The sequence below is a fragment of the Clytia hemisphaerica genome, unplaced genomic scaffold, assembly GCF_902728285.1.
Source record: "Clytia hemisphaerica strain Z4C2 unplaced genomic scaffold, Clytia hemisphaerica genome assembly, whole genome shotgun sequence".
Classification (NCBI taxonomy): Eukaryota; Metazoa; Cnidaria; class Hydrozoa; order Leptothecata; family Clytiidae; genus Clytia; species Clytia hemisphaerica.
The window spans coordinates 391,453-413,308 of record NW_027103694.1 but is presented as its reverse complement, the minus strand read 5'-3'; the positions used below and the strand labels follow the sequence as shown (position 1 = coordinate 413,308).

Sequence of the window (21,856 nt, the reverse complement as noted above, 5' to 3'; positions counted from 1 at the left end):
TTACATGGTTTACATGGCTCCTCTTAGAGGTCTTCTTGGCCTCTTTCAGGCCTCCTTCTTGCATATTTTCACCTTTTGGAGGTGAAAATGTCTATAAAAATGTCTGTAAAAATATTTGCCTAAAGTAAAAGATTCTGTGTGTCTGTTTTCTTGGAACTTTCCGATGGTATATAATAATATCTCGAACAAAAAAATCAGAAAAAGTTTTAAATTCGAAATAAATCTTAAACTAATTCCTTTGCGAAAAATAATTTAAATTTGTATTTTTTTACAAAGATACAAATTACCATATAACTTAAAAATAAAAATTACATTCAGGCAATTCAAAACCGTTCCATCACGCAGCCAAAATTTTTAAACCAAGGTAAAATTTGACATGTAAATTTAAACTGTGTGATCAGCATTTAAACTATCAAAAGGTAATAAAAAAATGCTAGCTAATTCAAAACAGTGACAAACGAGCCAGATGTCCAAATGTAATATTCTAACCAAGTGTTATGCACCAAACATGAAATCAAGCAACTTTACCCAAAACTAAAACCGACGAAGGCACTAAGCCTAATTCTTTTAAAGATTTTAACATGTGATCGTCATTGAAAGTCTTTCGTGGAAAAGTCGTGGATAGAGTAAAAACGTCCTCCGTCCGCCCGTCCGTCCGATTTTTGGAGACGTACTCGTGAACCGTGAACAAAGTGTCACTGGCATTGAAATTGGAATTCAAGGTTCTACCATCAGGTAAGCGAAACTAAGGAAGAAAGAAAATAGAATGCAGGTGAGTACAATGGAATTGTGAATCGGGCAGTAAAGGCGGGCAGTCGGTGGGCTGGCGGACGGAGCTAAGCATTATGGACATTTAATTTTCGTTTAAACTTTCGGTTAGTTTAAATGAGTGTTAAAAAATAAAAAACATTATCAAATGTATTGGCATCTGACACGCACCGTTGTTACAACGTTCATCTAACGTTATATGGACGTTGTGGACATTAGATTAACGTTAAAAGAACGTTGCGTGCCAGCTGGGTTGGAATATTTTAAAATATCCACATTTTCGAGTCCTTTTCCAACAGTTTTTACCTGGGGTCATTTACGTAAAAAGTAATTTTGTTTTGTTTAGGAGGGCATTTTCAAATTGACATCAAACAGTCGCAGAATGTTAAGTCCGGGGTCCACTTAGAGCTTTTTTTATAGATTGGATGGCGCGATTAAGTGGTCTAGTAGTATATGGTAATATGCTTTTGCTTAAGGCGGACTGTTTTACAGATTTTAGTTGTTTTAGGAAGGTAAAAACAGTATGAATCATTTAAAAACATTGAGAATAAGGGATTGCAAATAAAAAATGTTAAAAATTTTATTGATGTTCCCAGCTGGCACACAGCGTTGTTTCAACGTTAATCTAACGTTCACAACGTCCATTTAACGCTAGATTAACGTTGAAACAACGTTGTGTGCCAGTTGGGTTGTTTCTCATTTTTGATAATATCGTCCAACTCCAAGTAGTTTTATTGGTATGAGGATTTTTGACATATTCTCTCAAAATGGCGACCTCGCCAACGTACAAAGGAATAAAATTGGAGCCAGTAGGAAATCGAGTCAACGATCAGGAGTTGAATGCAGTTTCGAGTAAAAAAAGTTTGACTCATTTTAAGCAAAAGAAGTTGCAAAAAATCAGTGATAGATTAGAGGTAATAATATACGGTAAAACGTTTAGCAATTAGAGAAGAAAATGGAAATTGTAACATTGGTTAAATATGGAAACAAGGGGACGCTGTTAAAAGAAATTGAGTAAAAAATCTAATTATCCAAAGTTGAGTATGGTTGAGTACGTGACTTTCAATGCGATGATCGATAGCGGGAAATGCTATTGAGTGCACATTAAAAATTTAAAAGCTCACTTTGACGAGCTTCCGGTCCACTAAAATAAATAAGATGTCCTCTTCGGTATTATGTTAAAGAGATTTTAAACATCCACCAACGCAAAATTATTTATACCAACATCTATTACTCAACCAGACTCGACCAATATCAAATGCTCAGGCAAAATTCCAAACACTTTGGTCACTAGCCGTTTTTTTTACTTAGAAATTTCAATCATCATAGAGAGAATATATTCTGATTTTACATCTTCATATTTTTGAAATATTTTGACACAAAATAAATTTTGAGCTTTGAAACTCAATACACCTTTTTCGACCGTAGTCGCCAATTGCCGTGCGGGCATTTTTTTGTCCATTTTATCACGCCAAAACCGTCCCAGTCTTTTTTTCGCACCTAAAGACAATAGAGAAAGTGTAAAAAAAGGATTGGATCAAGTTTAGGGTGGTAAATTAGATAATAAAGTGGCACGCGCCTGTCCGCGCAACTACGGTCGAAAAAGTGTATTCTTATTGAGTATTTTGGTCGTATAACGACCACAAAAAAGTGCTTGGGATTTTCATTGAATGCTCCATTTCAAAAATTGACTTTTGGAAGACGTTTTAACAAGCACGAGGAATTCCGGCATTTCCAGCAAAACTCATGAAAAGGAATACAATTTTCACAAAAATATTAGTGAAAAGATTTTATTAAGATAGGAATAACCAACCATTCGTGTGCCAAAGGTGCACTGAAAAAGCAAACAGGACAAAATGGAAAATAATTTCAAATTTTGAAAGAGAGAATAAAGAAAATATGTTGTGAAGGCGTAAAATTCGGAAAGATTCGATGAATGTTTTCCATCTTTCGGAGGCAATACATTAAAGTTCCTCAAATCCCAGGCAATTATGTTATCGATGAATGCAATATCGACAGAAGACTGGAAAACTCCATATTTCCCACCTGTGTGTTCAATGTAAACTCATTTCTAATGAGGATATCAATATATCGACATCTGACAAGTTCCTGTGTTAATATCTTCTGTTGATTTGTAGTTCAATTTCTTAACAACTTCCTTTCTCCACGTCGACGCATTTTGAGAAATTGAATGCAATTGAATTGCAAAAATATTCTATCACAGGAAATATGAAAAAATATTTGGCTGTAATTTAGCTCCCAGTTTCCATTAGCATTTTTTTGGTTGTAACTCCCCCCCCCAAAAAAAAAAAAGTCAGGGGGGTTGATGCTATGTTTTCCTAGGTGTTGTTTTTGGCGCCTGCTATGATAAGTAAATATCTCTTTAAAAAAACGCGAGCAAAGCAAGCACGAAAATTATGGGGTGCTTTCTCTTCTTTTTGGCCATAGACACAATTGAAAACAAACGGAATCAATAGACTGTAAAATGTAACGTTTTTGGATAAAAATGTGTTGATATAAAGAAAAACTAAGGGTTTGCCCCCAACTAAACAATATATTATGAAAATATGAGTAAATTTAGGTCAGTTTTCCAGAAAGTAATTTCGCATTGGGTTACAAAACATGAAAAGCACAAACGTCTGTATTTCTAAAAGGAGAAAAATATCGGAAGATATACTATTAGCTCTTAAAACTGATCAATAAATGGCACAAGTTTGATTCTGGGGATGAGGCTATTTTTGGAGAGCACATTTCAAAGTTACATCATCAACGATAACTGATCACTGCTGAATACCTGAAGGTTGCGAAATTTATGAGTTCAATACACACTCAAGTTAATGCGTTCATTGGTGGACGTTTTTGGAAATACATCGGCCCACACGTGGAAACCCACATTTCCGATTTTTCATAAAAACTGCTAGATGAGAGAAGGAACAACAAGTAATTATTAATGTAGGTAATCAAATGCAAGTCAAATTTAAGGGGTCAGGAGGTTTTACCTGTGACGTCACTTTTTGGGTCCTAAAAAATTTTCCTAGGCCTTATAGCAAAAAAACCTCTCGTGAAAAATTATTTTAAATACTTCATTCCTTGAAATGAACCAGTTTTGGTTCCGTCGCATAAAAGATGTCACGGGTCCTAAAGGTTTGCCCCCCTGCTAAACAATAGATTATTCTAAATGGAATCTTATATGAAAATATGAGTATACTTAGGCTAGTTTTCGGGAAAGTAATTTTCCGTTTGAAATAATTTCTTATTGGATGTAAAAAATGAAAGGACAATTCGAAATTGGGTTACAAAACACGAAAAACACAAACGTCTACATAAAAAACGTTGATTGTTTTCTAAAAGGAGCCATAAAAAACGTTGATTGTTTTCTAAAAGGAGACTTAATATTGGAAGATATACTATTAGGTCTTAAAACCGATCACTAAATGACACAAGTTTGATTCTGATGATGAGAAGACTATTTTTGGAGAGCACATTTCAAAGTTACATCATCAACGATAACTGATCACTGCTGAATACCTGAAGGTTGCGAAATTTATGAGTTCAATACACACTCAACTTAATGCGTTCATTGGTGGACGTTTTTGGAAATATATCGGCCCACATGCTGAAACCCACATTTCCGATTTTTCATAAAACTGCTAGATGAGAGAAGGAACAACAAGTAATTATTAATGTAGGTAATCAAATGCAAGTCAAATTTAAGGGGTCAAGGGGTTACCTGTGACGTCAATTTTTGGGTCCTAAAAATTTTTCCTAGGCCTTAGCAAAAAAACCCCTCGCGAAAAATTATTTTAAAGGGATAATCAGATGGTCTGAGATTTTAAGGGTACCTGTTCTTATACATGAGAAAACGTGATTCCCCAAGTAGTTTTGTCAACTGACAAGTCAATGTCAGGATATTCCACTTTAAAATTTCGAAATCTGAGCTCTTTCCAACGTGAAAGGTCCGCGAGAGGTCCCACTGTTTTTTTTTGAAGTTCCTGAGAAGTCCTTCTAACTTGTCGAAGGTGAGATATATTTCAGGGGGTCTTGTATAATTTTTCCAAAATAAATCGACAATGTATATTGGACATTCTTGACTCAAAATAGGAATCCTCATGGTTTTATGTTAACATGATACAAGGGAAGTAAAATAAAATATAACAGTGTTACCCAATAAAAGAAATAATTACAAAATGCTTTGCAGGACTTTACACTCTAAACCCCCTGATAGAAAGGTTTTCTTCGGAACCGTTTAAACGGCGATAATACTAAAAATTTGCTCCTCAACGGTCCGCATAAACAAATAAACGAAAGTGAAAGCAAATGTCTCTCGGAATTTTGTGAGTTTGCAAGCCAACTCGGTTTACAATAACAAACTGGAAAGCGCGATGCGAGGATCCATAAAAAACATTGCGACTGCTTTTTGAGATCTTTTAAAAACCAAGAATTTGAGTTGGAGATTAAGAAACACTATTAAAGTTTTGGGTAAGGAAAATACAGTCTGTTTTTCCCTGTAGGTTCAGTAGTGAAATATCTCAATCTTGGCAACCATCTGATTATCCCTTTAAATACTTCATTCTTTGAAATGAACCAGTTTTGGTTCCGTCGCATAAAAGATGTCACGGGTCCTAAAGGTTTCCCCTCTACTAAACAATAGATTATTCTAAGTGGAATCTTATATGAAAATATGAGTATACTTAGGCCAGTTTTCGGGAAAGTAATTTTCCGTTTTGAATAATTTCTTATTGGATGAAAAAAATGAAAGGACAATTCGAAATTGGGTTACAAAACACGAAAAACACAAACGTCTACATAAAAAACGTTGATTGTTTTCTAAAAGGAGACTTAATATTGGAAGATATACTATTAGATCTTAAAACCGATCACTAAATGACACAAGTTTGATTCTGATGATGAGAAGACTATTTTTGGAGAGCACATTTCAAAGTTACATCATCAACGATAACTGATCACTGCTGAATACCTGAAGGTTGCGAAATTTATGAGTTCAATACACACTCAAGTTAATGCGTTCATTGGTGGACGTTTTTGGAAATATATCGGCCCACATGCGGAAACCCACATTTCCGATTTTTCATAAAAACTGCTAGATGAGAGAAGGAACAACAAGTAATTATTAATGTAGGTAATCAAATGCAAGTCAAATTTAAGGGGTCAGGAGGTTTTACCTGTGACGTCACTTTTTGGGTCCTAAAAAATTTTCCTAGGCCTTAGCAAAAAAACCTCTCGTGAAAAATTCTTTTAAATACTTCATTCCTTGAAATGAACCAGTTTTGGTTCCGTCGCATAAAAGATGTCACGGGTCCTAAAGGTTTGCCCCCCTGCTAAACAATAGATTATTCTAAATGGAATCTTATATGAAAATATGAGTATACTTAGGCTAGTTTTCGGGAAAGTAATTTTCCGTTTGAAATAATTTCTTATTGGATGTAAAAAATGAAAGGACAATTCGAAATTGGGTTACAAAACACGAAAAACACAAACGTCTACATAAAAAACGTTGATTGTTTTCTAAAAGGAGACTTAATATTGGAAGATATACTATTAGATCTTAAATTTAATCAATCAATGACACAAGTTTGATTCTAATGATAAGACTATTTTTGGAGAGCACATTTCAAAGTTACATCATCAACGATAACTGATCACTGCTGAATACCTGAAGGTTGCGAAATTTATGAGTTCAATACACACTCAACTTAATGCGTTCATTGGTGGACGTTTTTGGAAATATATCGGCCCACATGCGGAAAGCCACATTTCCGATATTTCATAAAAACTGCTAGATGAGAGAAAGAACAACAAGTAATCATCTATTACTATTAGCCAATCAAATGCAGCCATTTGATCATGTTTGAATGAACTCTTCAAAGTTTGGTACCTCTTGATATTTTTTTTCAAAAATTATCAAAAGACGATACGGTACCTCACAAAGAATAACACTCTCCGACTTTTCCAGACGCAAGAAAACGTTCTCTGAAATTGATTATGTTTGAAAGGTAAAGATAAACTCCGGTAAGAATAGAACTAGAGAAGAACTATAATAATGACCAGCACAGAAGCAAAATATCATAACGAGAAGGAAAAATCAAATAAAAAGCACATCACTCATCACTGAATGGTTAAAAGGTGATAGGAAAACAGTACTGTTGTCCGCAAGCAAATTTCAAATTAGAAATGTGCTTTGCTTGATCTACTATCTTACAGTAGTGTTGTAACCATTCAAAGCTGGCATGGTCTTTTCATAATCATCAAAGAATAGTGGGGAACTTTCATAGCCCTATGCTAAAAAAAACAAATCAAATGAAAAAAAAATCAAATGATAAAAAATCAAATGATAAAAAATCAAATGATACGATCGGTGCACGGATTTGTTTTCCGCAAGCAAATTTCGAATTAGAAATGTGCTTTGCTTGATCTACTATCTTAGCAAAGAAAAACTATTTGAATCGGTAGATTTTTCAGAAGCTCACGATTTTGGCTTAAGCTGGCTTGCTTGTTTTCCCACACAGCAATTGGAAAACTGCAGAGAGTAGAATAAAGGATCTTCGTGTTTTGAATGTGCTTTTGTTTGACGTATAACCGAAGCGAAAAAATAGATTTTTCAGAAGCTCATAAATTTGACTTGAAGCAAGCTTGAAAAAGGGTACCATAAGGTTTTTTACAGGGAATAAGAATTTTCGGGCAAAATTGTTTCGGTTATTTTTTAGAACCTGGAAAATATTTAGAAAAATCTTATGAACCAATCTCGCATAAAGTCAAATTAATAATGATAATAATATTTTGGCTAAAATTTGTCAAGATTTTTTTTCTTCAAAAATCGGGTTCCGTCCCTTTTTTTCACGACTCTAATACAGAAGGTGAAAGTAGAGAGTATGATGGTATTGGTATCTATAAAATTATTACTGGTTTAAAAAAGCTTATTCAAGCTGTGCTTTGTACCATGAATAAAAAGAAACATCATTTGGTACGACACACATTCTCGGCTTTAAATACGGCTTATGGCTTAGTCTGGACCCATACAAATTTTTACTCCATTTCACAAAGCTCACATGAGATAAAAATTAGTATGGTAGAATTGGAGATTTTGAATTTGCCACCAATCAGAAGCGTTTCTACAAAAAATTGTAGAATTTTTTGTCCAAAACTACCCGTCTACTATCGAGTTCAGAAAAAATCGTGAGTAGACGGGGCCCCATCTACTTATGGCTAAGACGAGATCACCTGATGTAGGCGGCGGCTTGTTATAGAGAGTTTGCAGCGAAAAGATATCTTACTCAGAATAATCCATCAATATACCTATTCATAAATTGTTTTCGTAGACGTGGCTTTAAAGAAATCAAGTACAGTGGATTCTCTTCGAATCGAATTCGCTAGGGAAACACAAATTTATTCGAGTTAAAGGTCTTCTACGGGAATAAAAGGAGCATATTTTAGGCAGTGTTTTCATGCTGAATCAGATAAACTAAAGCTACTTTTTTACGCAACGATATCCTGCAAACAAGTGAAAGACCGAAAGTTGTTTCGAGATGTGAGATTTTGTAAGCAAAAAAATAGCAAAGTTGATTCCGAGCAAATTTACAATCGAGAAAGTTAGATAGCAATGCAAGGAGAAAAATGAAAAAAAATCAGTCAGAAAACATAGCGTTTAGCGAAAATGCATAAGGCAATAAATTCATCATTGATTGTTGATGGGGGGAGAGGGAAGGGTTGTAGGTAAAAAATAAATAGAAAGTTCTGGTCGCAAAAATCAGTTTTATTGACAATTGAATCATGCTTGATGGTGAGCATTGTTATCAATAATGTTTTTGTGTGAAAAACATAGAAATATAAGGAAAAAATCCAATAAAAATCTGCAAAAACGGCGATTTCCGGTATTTTCAACCGGAAAAATTTTTTTCTCAAAGATCGAACTCGGCCATGTTTTGAGCATTGCGAATACGCATTTTTCTGCAAAAAATCAGAAAAAACTAAAAATAAAAATCCGAGAAAATGTCAAAAAATCGGTTTTTCCGGCATATTTCCGGCATTTTCGGCCGGAAAAAAATGTTTTTCGAAAATCAGGCTCCGTCACATTTTAGGTATTGTCATATTGCGTCAGTGTGCAAAATTTCATAAAAAAATATAAAGTACAGCTCGAGAAATTCAAGAAATACTGTCTTTCCGGCGAAAATAGGTTGTTCCGGCGACTTTTAAAATAGTTCCGGCTTCAAAAATCAATTTTAGTGAAAATTGAAACATGCTTGATAGTGGGCATTCCATTGCTATTATAAGGAAAAGTCCAATGAAAATCTAGAAAAACGGCGATTTCCAGCATATTTCAGGGATTTTCCGCCGGAAAATTTTTTTTCTCAAAAATCGGACTCGGCCATGTTTTGGGCATTGTTAATACGCATCTTTGCAAAAAATCAGAAAAAACTAATGATAAAATCTCGACAAAATGCCAAAAAACAGTTTTTCCGGCATATTTCCGGCATTTTCGGCCGGAAATGATTTTTTTTCGAAAATCGGGCTTCGTCACAATTTAGGTATTGACATTTTGCATCAGTGTGCAAAATTTCATGAAAATTATAAAGTACAGCTCAAGAAATTCAAGAAATACCGTTTTTTTCCGGCGAAAATCGGCTGTTCCGGCCGGCGGATTTTTAGAAAGTTCCGCCCCGGCCTCAAAATCAGTTTTATTGATTGAAATTGAATCATGCTTGATCGTGGACATTGCTATTAATAATGTTTTTGTGTGAAAAAACAACGAAATATAAGGAAAAAGTCCGATGAAAATCTGCAAAAACGGCGATTTCAGGCATATTTCCGGCATTTTCGACCGGAAAATATTTTTTCTCAAAAATCAGACTCGGCCAAGTTTTGGGCATTGCTAATATGCATCTTTGTGCAAAAAATCAGAAAAAACTAATGATGAAATCTTGAGAAAATGCCAAAAAACCGGTTTTTCCGGCATATTTCCGGCATTTTCGACCGGAAATGATTTTTTTTCGAAAATCGGGCTCCGCCACATTTTGGGCATTGCCATTTTGCATCATTGTGCCAAAAATCAGAAAAAACTAATGAGCCAATCCTGAGAAAAGCTGGTAACAGACGGACGGACGAACGGACGAACGGACGAACGGACGGACAGAGGTTAATTTATAGGACCTCCAGGTAGGTCCAAAAACATTCGAAAGAGTAAGTAGAACTTACTTGTATGCGACATGTATCATATTCCTTCTTGGCCGGTGGTGCACTTGTGGCGGCAGCGGTTGTGGGTGAAGGCTGTGTAGTAACCGTTGGCGGTGGTGCATTACGTTGGTTCTATTGAAAGGAAAAGAATCAAATTGAAATGTTGAACGAATTTTACGTTTTAAAACTTCCTCCCTTGCATTAAAAAAACATACCAAATTTGTTCAGTCTTTTTTATTCTTATGTGGAAACAAAGTCGGCTTATTCCGACTATTTCGTTTCCATAAAGTAAAGGCCATTTCTTAAACTCGTTACAACTATTCCCGGAGTGGAGCCCTTTTTAACCCAATCAAAGGAACAATAAATTAAGAGGCTTTTCGAAATTGGGTAGACGAATTGGTCCTGGTAGTAAATTTTTATTGCTTTAGGGCAAATGTTCCGGGCAAAGCTGTAAAGATAAAAAAATGCTTGAAAAATAATTTGAATTTTTTAAATTAAAACGATTGAGACCATAGGATAAGGAGTGAAATTTTGAGCATAAAAACAACAAGTCCCTTATTCAAATTCGGTCAGATTTGATCAGGGGCGGGTCGGTAGTAAAAACTCAGACAAATAATTATGAGTAGTAAAAGGATTTTTACGAATTTTTACATACCACCACCCACACTCTTGGTAGAGGTATTTTACTACCCTGGAAGTAAAAGTTTTTGGGACAATTTGTCATGGAGACCACCTATTTTTTGGTTACTTTTGGGACTACTTTTGGGATTTTACAAAAAAAGCTGAAAAATGATTATTTCTGTGACACATTTTTACTTAGTGCAAAAATTAATGTTTTGCCCTTAGAATTTAAGTCTTTTTATATTGACAAAAAATTTGTCAACTTTCCAACAGAAAATGTTTTCAAATTGTAAAAATTTTCAGATTTTTTCAGAAAAGTCATCCAAAAAATTAAAAGAATTACAAAAAAAAATAGCTAAAATTTGCTAATTTTACCAGTTTTAACTACCCAGGTAGTAAAATTTTTACAACATTTAACACATAGATACCACCCATTTTAGTATTCAACTACCCTGGGTAGTAAAATCTTTTTCTCAATTTTTCGTCACACCACCACCGTAGTAAACGTCATTATGTCTGAGATTTTACTACCGACCCCCTACCCCTGATTTGATGCAGTTTAGACGAATTTGACACCAATAATAGCAAAAAACACATTAACTTATCATGGACAGGTTTTAGTTTAGATTACATCAATGGGTTTACCAGCGAAAGAATAGTGGATCATACAAATACCTGTTGTTTCATTTTGAGATTTTCCCGGTCTTTCGCAATCTGCTCCTTAATTTGTTGCCTAAATAACAAAATAGGGTTCAATTTAGTATAATTTTTTCCACTTTAAAAATCTGATTTATTATCGTAACTTCACAATGAGTAGAAACTAAAATCGATTTCATTTTCTTAAGCTGATATCGAGGGCATTTAAAATTACCAAGAAAATTTAAAGGTTTTGTTTTTGAATAAGAGTGATATCGTTTGCTTACTCATCGATTTTAATTTACAAGCTTTTTTTACAATGGATTGGCACGGATGTAGAGCAAGATTGGTCAGAAAGAGGAAAATAAAAACTTTTTTTGTTTATATATATTACAATAGGCAAACACTATATGTAAAAATAAAACCTTTAACGACAGAAAGGCAACAATTATTATATGTTTTACTTGATTCGACGCTCTTCCATTTTTTCTTTCTTCCTTTGGTCAGCGATTCTCATCATTTCTTGACGCGCATGGCTGAAAAAGAAATTCAAACAAAGTTGAGACAAAATTCTTCAAGACGATTCTACAATTATTGCATTAAACTATAAGCAACAAAAGCACATACCAAACCAGAATTTTAAAAAATGACAATAGCTTATCCTCGCTGTAAAAAAATTTTATTGCATTTTCAGGTTTTTGAAACATTACAGGATTAAAACTTATTAGAAATACATCAAATTTGAAATCATCTCTTGTTTACTTCATTTTTAAAACCAAAGCTAGCCTTTTTGAAATCTTCATTAAATTTCTGATAATTCGGATGCATAGGATTTGAAAAAATTATTGCGGCTAAAAATGTGTAGTAGAATGTGGCTTGTCAAAAGGCGCTTTTAGGTTAGTATCCTCAATAACTTGTTTTTCGCTTACCAGTACAAAGAGTTTTATTCATTTTGGAAGAAAAAAAAAACACGTTAGCTTTTTAATGCCATGGTATTATAAAAGATAGACATCTATGGCATAATTTCCAAATTCACTAACTTTCGTGTCTTTTAGCCACTTGTTTTTCTAACTCTACAACTTATATGTAGATTTTCATTAAAGTTAAGTTTCATTTTTTCGTCAATTTTTAGACTAATAAGGGCAAAAGTCTTTAAAAACCGATATCATAGCTTGAGACTAACCGCATCAAGTCATATTGATATCAACGAAGACAGGATATTTAGAAAGTTTTGAATTTCAAAAAGTGTAGAAAAGTCAACTAATAAAATCATGCATTAAATTTCAAAAATCTGGTGAAGAAGCTGTACTTTGTTCAAATTTTGTCATCTTTCCCAATTGTTCTATAATTGTTTTGTCAGGTTTCGTCTACCCTTCAGCAGGGAACAGAACTAACTAAACAGACTAACCTGCTGTGCGACGAGATTGAGTTTTTACAAGCTCCTATTTGATTTGGTTGGTCGTTAACCAATAATAAAACAATCTTGTTACTTTTTCTAAAGAACGCGTCATTAGTTCAAATAACCAACTATTAAAGTATCTTATAAAAACTCCATCTCATCTGTAACCCGTGGTATCCCCCTTGCTATAAATGAACTGAATTCTTACTCGTCTTTAGCTTTAGAAATTTCTTGTCCAGTTTTTCGCCGATTCTTTTCGCGCAGTTTATCTTGCTAAAAAAAATATAAAAATCTTCATTGAAAACAAGGAAAAGCAAGGAAAGTAAAAGAATGAATCCAAACAACATTGTTTTCACGTTTTTTTTTCGGAACGTTTAACTTGCATTGTATGGCTTTTATTGACGCCGTGTGTCATGATGGGAAAGAAAGTCAGGAACAATGAATTATGAACGAGTTTAGTAGAAATCCAACACTGGTGGATAAAATAGAGAGAATAACCTCTTTTTCATTGTCGATTCTTTGTTTTCTTCGTTCTTCAAGTTTATCTTGGAGCCTATAAGATTAAATTAAGTCAGCGAACAAACTCTCCCAGTAAAGGTAAAGCTTTAAAAATGTCTCGATGTCTCAACAGAAATTTTTTGGAACGTCTATTTAGTATCCACACACGAAAATAAGTTTTAAGAAACAAAGTTTTATTTTGAAAATCATTCATATGGTTCTCATTTTCATCTAAGAACCTATATCCTAATTTCTCATAATTCGTTTTCAAGTTCAGATGACGCCATTACATTTTTCAATGAGAACTGTGATGATGATTTTGACAACCCCTAGGCCAAGATATTTACAAAAAAAATACTTGATAGTACGATTAAATTTCAAGCCCGATGGGCTCCAGAACGCCCGCACGTGGTTTTTACGCCGGGGTTGAATATAAGATCTATTGCTAGATTTAAAAAAATGCATTACTCAAGACAAAGAAGCAATCCATCGTCTTGATTGCGGCGCGTTCTAGGCGCGTTCTGGATGGGAAATAAGTGGCTTCACTTTTTCTTGCCTAGGAAAGGTACCTTTTCCGCTGCTCAATTTTTTGTTCCTCAGTTAATGGTTTGATTGATTCAGTTGATTCAGCAAATTTTGAATGCCCGCTTCTCGCAGCATGCATCTAAAGATAAAGAAACGAAAGATTTGATAGCAGGTTAGTTGACAAACAGCAAAGGTGTAGACAGTTACAGGACTTTGCCCTTCCATGTTAAAATAGAAGTTTTACGCTCGGGAGCGAAGGAAAATATAACGCAGTCTAAAGATAAGTTCTTATTCAAAGTTTTTATTCGGTACCTCAGCAAAGTTTTTACCCTGTTAAATTAAAAATTTTGTGTCAAGAAAAATGTATGCAAAGACTTTTTTAGAGAAAACCTAAGATGAAAGTTAGCAAATAACTTTAGAATGCAATCGTCGACTTTCAGTAAAGAGCATACACGACTCTAACGCTAAGGGAAAGTAGTACTGTCATCGTTGGAGTTTTGGAGAGTTCGATACTTCTGGATCACCTATATGTTTTGAGGGTTCGTGTTATTGAAACCCGACTACGATATTCAAAAACAAATAATATGAGTGGCAGATTTAGAGGTATACTTACTGTTGCTTCTGCTTCCCCTTTCAGTAATTTATTACACCTGAAAAGAACAATAGTCAAAGAAAAAATTTTATTTTTTCAAATAAAGACCGATATGAATTGCTAGGATTTAAATTTTAACCTCCAAGAAGCTATGATAAGTTTAATTTTCCGGTCATTCTCTGATTCTAAAGTCCATGAGAATTGATTGTACTGTACGATCATTTCATTCACATTTCATGGTGATAGACTCTCTACCTCCACTGATATATTACTCTCTTTAAAGCCTGCTAATGAACGAAGTATTGATTGACGTCAAAGGAGCTAAGTAAAGTTCAAAATTGCAGATGAAGAACGATACACCTGGTATACATAACATAAAAACATTTGTTAGAAAGAAAAGAATTAGTACTCTTCGCATTTCAGTGAATTGGCCGTTTCGTTTGTTTGTGTTTCACTAGCTGACGGTGATAACGGCGCTTCTGTTGATTTCTCCGTACTTTCACCTGAGAAACGACAAAAGAGATTTAAATAAAAATGTGGGGAAATACCGGGTGAGTATAACCTTTGATCTAATGAACCAAACTTAATAAATGGATCATTAAAATTTAAGTTTATCCTTCTTCTTTCCAGTGATAAAGGGTTGGTCCTCATAAAATCACCAGATCTCGAGAAAATTCACTTGAAAGAGAGTTTAGATTTTTTGTGGCGCACCCGGTACATAATAAAACACTCGATTTCCTAGTGTGAGATAGTACATCCCGGTTTCACACTCCCGTAGGATCCCATGTGCAATAAATGAAATTGTTTGAATAGCATTCCTAAAGTATATTCACGATAAGTGTGCACTCTTTTTTCATTTACCTATAACTTTTGAAGGAATTCTTAAATCTTTATAACTTTGGTATCGTTGGAGAGATATTTGTGAGTGGAACAATTTGAAATGAAAAAGTTTTGAAAAAAATTCTAAAAATGAAGATGAAAATGAAGAAGAAAAAAATGAAGATCTTGTAGAAAAGTGCAATAAGTTTCATTTTTACTGGAGAGATTCTTTGATCTTAGGAAGTCATCACTGTGAAGAAGTTTCATTAAAATATTTATTGAATATAAAGTTATGATACAAAGTTAATAAGTGATTGACCCCAAAAAACAGCAAATAACTGCAGAAAACAGCGTTTTTAGACGTCAATCAGCTTATAACTTTGTTTGATATCTTTTGACTGAATGATTATTTTTGAGAATTTTTTTCACAGTGATGACGTTCGATGATCAAGGATTCACCTCAGTGAAAATGATAGTTATAGCACTTTTCTACAAGATCTTCATTTTTTTCTTCTTCATTTTCATCTTCATTTTGAGAATTTTTTTAAAGATTTTTTTATTTCAAATTGTTCCACTCGGTAATATCTTTCCAATGATAGCAAATTTATAAAGATTGGAGAATTCTTTCAAAAGTTATAGGTAAAAGAAAAAAGAGTGCACACTTATCGTGAATATACTTTAGTAAGGAAGCGCATTTGTATTTTGTCGAAATCTCTTTGCTTGTCGGATTTGGACGTTTTTTGATGTGGTTTTTCCTTTTGTTTATATGCATCTGCGTATTGATTTTATAAATAGGCCTACTATTGGCTAAAAAGCAAATTTTAGCTCGTGCGGTTAGTACAGGCGACATTCAAGCCTATAGTTCGATATTTAAGGTTTCCCTTAGAAAATTACACTTTCATAGCCGACCTAACCAGACATAAAAGAAGGATCAAAATGCAATTAATACGGAAGTTTTACTTGGACATAATTAGGAAAAATGAGGAATTAACTCACTTGGTGCAGTAGCTGGAGAGTCAGTCTCCATAGCATTTCCATCACCTTCTTGAGAAGTAGTTCCACCAAGGCGTTGGCCGGTATCCGAATCTGCTACTGGATGGCTAAACAACCTGCAAATAAAATGAATGAAATGGATAAAAAACAGAAACCCACAGATTTGTGCAAGAATATAGTAATATCCAGGAAATGAAGTTACGTCTCTAGGTTATTGTTCAGTTGAGCGTTAATTTTTTCCAATCAAAAAAAGGTTTCTGCCAAGCCCTCCGAAAATGAGAAAAAATAGTTGAAAAAGAGACCGATTCGCGAAATTTTGTTCATGGGAAGATTCTACCGGGTGTCCCAGAAAAAAGTCCCCCTCTTTGAAGTGAATTTTCTCGAGTTCTATGAACTTTGAAAGCATCAACCCTTTTGCATTGGAAAAAGGAATGATGAAATTAAATTTTGAGGGGTCATTTGTTAAATTTAGTCAACTAGATAAAAAGTTATGGGGACTTTTTTCTGGGACACCCGGTAAAAATATTGAAAATTTTGATTCACAAAAAAAGTCCAAAAGAAAATGGCTTGGGGTGAATCTTCAACTTTTCCTAGCGTTTTCTTGATTTCTGTGTGGCACATTTTCAAAAATCTGGCTATCTAGTAAAAATGTATTAAAGCCATGTGGACCGCGCAGCTATGCAGGAAAAAGTAGCTTTGAATCATACAGGAGAACTGATTTGGCAAATTCAAAACCAACTAACAGAATAAATTTTATCGTCAAAAAGTGATGAACAAGACATTTACATCTTGATTAATCTTACCATTCCAAAGCACCTGGGATTCCTCCTCCTTTAGTCTCTCTCAGTGCTTGCTCTCTGAATATGAAAGAAAAATGAAAGAATGGAATATGAAAATGAAGAATATAGATTGAAGAATGAAGAATAAATGGAATTAGTTTGATCAATCCTAATTGCCCCGCAGGGTCTTTTGTTGCTTCACGTAGCAGACCTGCTCGCCAGAAAGATATTCATATTCATGTTTCGTCCGATTCTGAGCGGGCCGCGTGCGGTTAAAAAATGTTCGCGCGCGATATCTCTTTTGCTGCTACTTGTATTGATTTCCTAGCTATGCACGGACAGAGAAGGTAGCTTCCCGTCTGCACTGCCAGTCAACACAGCTAAAAGCTTTCACAAACAACAAACAGCACACAAGATTTTTGCTTGGTTAATATCTTTTTAACGTAGTTGCTCAACTGGATTTACTTGAGGGAGATTGTTTGCTACTGAATGAATAACTATCAAACTACTGATATTAGATCAAACCTTATACAATTGTCAGAATGGACGATGGACATCTTCAATGACAGTGTGTTACACACACAGTCACACACACAGAGTGTTATGCGCTGCTCTACCGAAACCCTGCTGATATTATAAAGGCATAGACAAAAGCGAAATTGACCGTTAATTCATATTGTTTACTTATATAATGATTTCATTTTGAAGGAAATTAAATTGAAATTTTTGGTGGAAAGACAAAACCCAGAGTACCCTATAATTATATGGATATTGCAAGCGCCGAAAGTAATTTTTCAAAGAGTAAGCCTTGCGCCAAAACATGCCAAAAACTGGTACCAACATCGAGTTTCTTACAAAAGGTTTAGTGAGTGAGACATGCCAATGAGAATATACTATGACTAACATGAACTGATTCATTCTCGTGGACATTTAAAGCACAGTGTTACAGCAAAAAAAAATGGTTGAGCATGGGAAGCAGCGAGCAGAAAAATGTAAACAGAAGCGGAACAAAAGCCGAAAACGATGGATTATGGAGTATTTGATGCTATTTTGTGAATAATTCTTTACGCCAATATTGAAGCATAAGCAAACTTTGAAAATGCTGTTTATGTCACTGTGTCAGAACGGTACTTCGATATGTAATGTACGCCGAAGATTTTCAGCCTCATATTATGAACAGACTCGAACACTCTCTCTACTAATACCACCATGGCACACTGTACCGTATTGATGTTGAACGCAGGAGTATACTTTGCTCAAATCAAAACTGAACAAATTTTTTGACTTTTTAGAACCAGACGTCCAATAAAATACAAACACAATGTTGTACCTACCTGTGAAGTGAAAAGTTTTTAACCGTGTTGACGGTGGTTACAACAGGACAAAGTATCTGAAATTCCCCTGGCAATTTTGAGAGCAACTATCAAATTCATATCTTTAGTAACCATGAAGAAATTTTATTCTAACTGAAAACTTTTTGCAGAAACACGTATAAAGATTGTTAAAGTTTTTCAGATAATTTTCAGTAACCTTTTATACAAATAAATTATATCTACAGTGTGCCGCCAGTCCAAAGTCACTTACTTTTTAAATTTCAAATCAAATGACTGAAATTGTATTCAATTTCATTTTCGAATTAACCTTTTAATCTGCATTATGTACCGTGAGATTGGGTAACTTGCATCAGTGGAGGCTAACATGCATAGCCCTCAAATGAAAGACCTAGCTGGTCATTAAAATACAAAGTTAAGTCAAAACAAAAATGGTAGACTAGAGCTGCGAGAGGAGCTGCGTAGTTGTATTTTAATGACCAGCCAGGTCTTTCATTTTGAGGGCTATGCATGTTAGCCTCCACTGATGCAAGTTACCCAATCTCTTGGTATTCTTTATGAAAGGGAAGCACTTTCAGTTTCACAGTACACATTCTTATGTTTGGGTTTTCAAAAGGGATTTTTATCTGGTGATTGAAGAAAATCAACTTTGATATCATTCTAGTTCTTAATATGTTGCGAAACCTGTAATGGTTTTAATTTAAGTCACTTTGCATCAGAAAGGGTAGATTAAACATATTTTTTTTGGATTGACACTTTCGTTATGTATGGATCTTACTGAGAAAATTTTAACCGCATCGGCTCGTGCTTCTTAACTTTAAACAGCTCTAGTAACATTGAGCACTTTTTATGAAGACTCGTTTCACCAATTTATAGTCTGATTATGATTCCCTTGCTCTCTTCATGACTAAGTTCCTCTGGGCTAATATCTGCTATCGGCAGGGCATTCATAGCGACAGCTACTTGCTAGTTCTAGTCAATTGCTAAAGTTAATTTCTAGTTTATTGCTAAAACATTAAAGTAAAATGCTTACACTCTATCCTGGGAAAATCCCATTTCCATTAAAGCTTTGATATCGAGGTGATTATCCAGTTGTGAAGACATCCTTAATAATTTTTGTTTTATTTCTTTCTGTAAAAACATTAAAAAATAAAAAATGAATGCATCATCACTCAAACGACTGTTGCATCACGTGACCTACTAATATCAAAAAACTTGTTAGAGAGTCAGAGAACTTTATCATATTAGAGTTAACAATGAAAACATTCCTACATTGGCAACACTTAGATCTATTGGAACAGATTAGAATATGACATTCACCATGAACATATAAACGACTGGACATCCATCTCCTTTGTCTTTTTGTAGAAAAGGCTGCTAGCTTCGTTGCCGCCTCGTTAAAAGCATAAAATGAAACAATAGATTTTGATGATATACCACTTGGGAATACCTTGCTAACAACGTCAAAACTTCGACAAAAGTCTCTGTTGCTCTATTCTTCTCAAGTCTTTTATGTCTATATCATAACAAAGATAACAGAGGCAAAATCATCGTCAGCTTGTCAAAACTCCGACTAATATTTCTAAATTTTGACTTAAAAGTGTCTAATAATTTTAGAGAGTGTCACATTCTAATTTCGGTATTCTTATTACACAGGCTCTCAACTTTGGCAAGCAATTTTTTTCAAGTCATAAAAAAAATTATTGGAGTGACAAAAGGGACTCAAAAGTATACACGCACTTGAAATTCAGCATTTCAGAGTTGAAAATGTTGATAAAATATATTGCAAACTTGTGAAAAAATTCGAAAATAATTTTTTTGTACATTAGGAGTAATGTTCAAGCTCTATCAATCTTTTTACCTAAATATTTCAAAGAAATAAAATTATGACGGAATATTGTCGGATTTTTCATACTAATATTGAAATGCAGGCGGCAACGAAGCTCGCTTCAAAGAGACAATAAAAGATAGATGTCCAGTCGTTTATATGTTCATGCATTCACAGAGAATGATTTTTCAGGGGATATATTTAAAATTACTAATCGCATTATGCAATCTTAGGGGTTAAGTTAGTGTCAAAATCTGTGCCAGAGCATTCTCAATTTCGAAATGGAGTAGCTTGGTTGGGAAAGAAAGTTTTTTTTCAGCCACCCCTTAGGAATTTAGGGAACTGGACCCCTCTGCTTTTTATGGATTAGATACAGTGTTGAGAGGCCATTTTATATATAAATGTGATTGATTTTTCAATTTTTAAGGATCAATAACAAAATATTAATGATGAAAAAATATATAATATTTACAATTGTATTTCCATTGTGCTACAGTTTGAAGCTTTCTAATTCGATCTTCAAGGGAGCGCCGTTTATGAGAGTTTCTTGTTAACGGGGACTTTAAATTTCGTCGAATAAGGGAGCCTATTGAATAGTAGAATGTTGACTTAGAGAGCGCCAACTGTATATGCTGATAAGATTGAAAAACAGACTTCTTAGAAATTCCATGCCAAACTTTTACAAATGAGAGTCTACTACTTTATCTATTATCAATATCATTTTCAGTGTAAAATTTTGTCTAGAGATTGAAATAAATTAAGATAACTTTTACCAAAAATAAAAATCCTTCCAACCCTTACTCCTGAAAAATTACATCATATACTATAGCAATCTATGCACTTGTAAATGAAAATATCATTTTATGAGTTTACTCCATGAGCAATTGATTTTTCTGTCTGTTCCAAATGTTTCTGCAAGTTGGTATCAAATAAATCACATCGAATTGGCATTTCTAGGGAATAAAATGGATTTTTCAGCGCATAATCTGAATAAAATTCATATAATTTTTTCAAGAAAGCATCCATATTCATAACACGTGGATCTGTTAAAACCAGAAATTTCACACCAGTAATTGATTGAAAGCAATGCAATTTGAAAGAATTGGTTTCCAGCAACTCTATACCAGAACTTTTTTCTACAGGTGATAATTTGCAGGAGATGGCAAACAGAGAATGGAACATTGATGCTAACATAATACGTTCATTTGTTGTCAATTTCGGCTTACAAAATGTTAAATTAGCAGGAAAATTCTTTTCATTTTTCAAGTAATCTTGAACCAATTCCCCATTTGGCATATATTTACCGCTCAGATATTCTCCATTTATAGCAACGAATGAATGTCCAACTTTGATTCCATTTTTCTCACCATAAGATACAACCAGCTTTTCATCTAGTTCTTTTAGAACTAGACCAGTGGGATAGTTGAATTGTCTAGAAATCTCTGTTTCAGATATAGAATGGTCTCTTTGGTAGACAAGACCGCCAGCTTTGTTTATGATGTACACACTGTATAAAAAGCCACTCATTATTTTAAAATAGTTTTTGGCAATATGAAATGGTTTCCTAAATGAAAAAGAATGATTTAGTGTTATAACTAGACAGTTCCTGTCGTCGCAAACGGCGATTATGTTTTGGCTTGTGGGTCCAAAGCCTTTTGGATACTAAAGGATAAGAAAGCGAAAAATGAGAACCCCTTTTAAAGTTAAAAATATTTCTTCTTAATTTTTAGCGTTTTCTTTTACATCGTTTTTGGATAAAATGACACTATCATTGAAAGACTTTTCTTTGAGACATTTAGTATTGTAGAGGGATGATTGTGGCCCTTTGATGTGTGTATTCAGGCAAAATTCTGTAATCCCAACCTTCCAGAGTTTAAA

At 34.1% G+C, this 21,856-nt stretch overlaps 2 protein-coding genes across 2 annotated transcripts; both read right to left on the bottom strand.

Moving 5' to 3' along the window:
• Positions 1–237: 237 nt before the first annotated feature.
• LOC136803880 (UBX domain-containing protein 1-like) lies at positions 238–19,277 on the bottom strand. The gene is made up of 12 exons (XM_067060604.1): positions 19,184–19,277; positions 16,844–16,897; positions 16,044–16,156; positions 14,638–14,731; positions 14,250–14,286; positions 13,681–13,775; positions 13,112–13,166; positions 12,822–12,886; positions 11,679–11,750; positions 11,254–11,311; positions 9,979–10,089; positions 238–745 (listed from the first exon to the last, which is right to left on the bottom strand). Exons 1-12 carry the CDS (start codon positions 19,252–19,254, stop codon positions 515–517), a joined length of 1,056 nt encoding a protein of 351 aa, XP_066916705.1. The 5' UTR covers positions 19,255–19,277; the 3' UTR covers positions 238–514.
• A 1,105-nt stretch (positions 19,278–20,382) lies between these two features.
• Positions 20,383–21,613, bottom strand: LOC136803882 (trafficking protein particle complex subunit 4-like). Its single transcript, XM_067060606.1, has one exon. It carries the CDS (start codon positions 21,503–21,505, stop codon positions 20,840–20,842), a length of 666 nt encoding a protein of 221 aa, XP_066916707.1. The 5' UTR covers positions 21,506–21,613; the 3' UTR covers positions 20,383–20,839.
• Positions 21,614–21,856: the final 243 nt, after the last annotated feature.

What these genes read in the sequence shown, in the direction of transcription:
- LOC136803880 (XM_067060604.1), bottom strand. Translation starts at nt 19,254, where the DNA reads ATGTCTTCACAACTGGATAATCACCTCGATATCAAAGCTTTAATGGAA. An exon ending in ATGGAAGAGCGTCGAATCAA is followed by an intron (nt 11,312 to 11,678) that starts GTAAAACATATA and finishes TTTGTTATTTAG; the next exon opens with GCAACAAATTAAGGAGCAGA. An exon ending in ATCTCAAAATGAAACAACAG is followed by an intron (nt 10,090 to 11,253) that starts GTATTTGTATGA and finishes TCCTTTCAATAG; the next exon opens with AACCAACGTAATGCACCACC.
- LOC136803882 (XM_067060606.1), bottom strand. Translation starts at nt 21,505, where the DNA reads ATGAGTGGCTTTTTATACAGTGTGTACATCATAAACAAAGCTGGCGGT.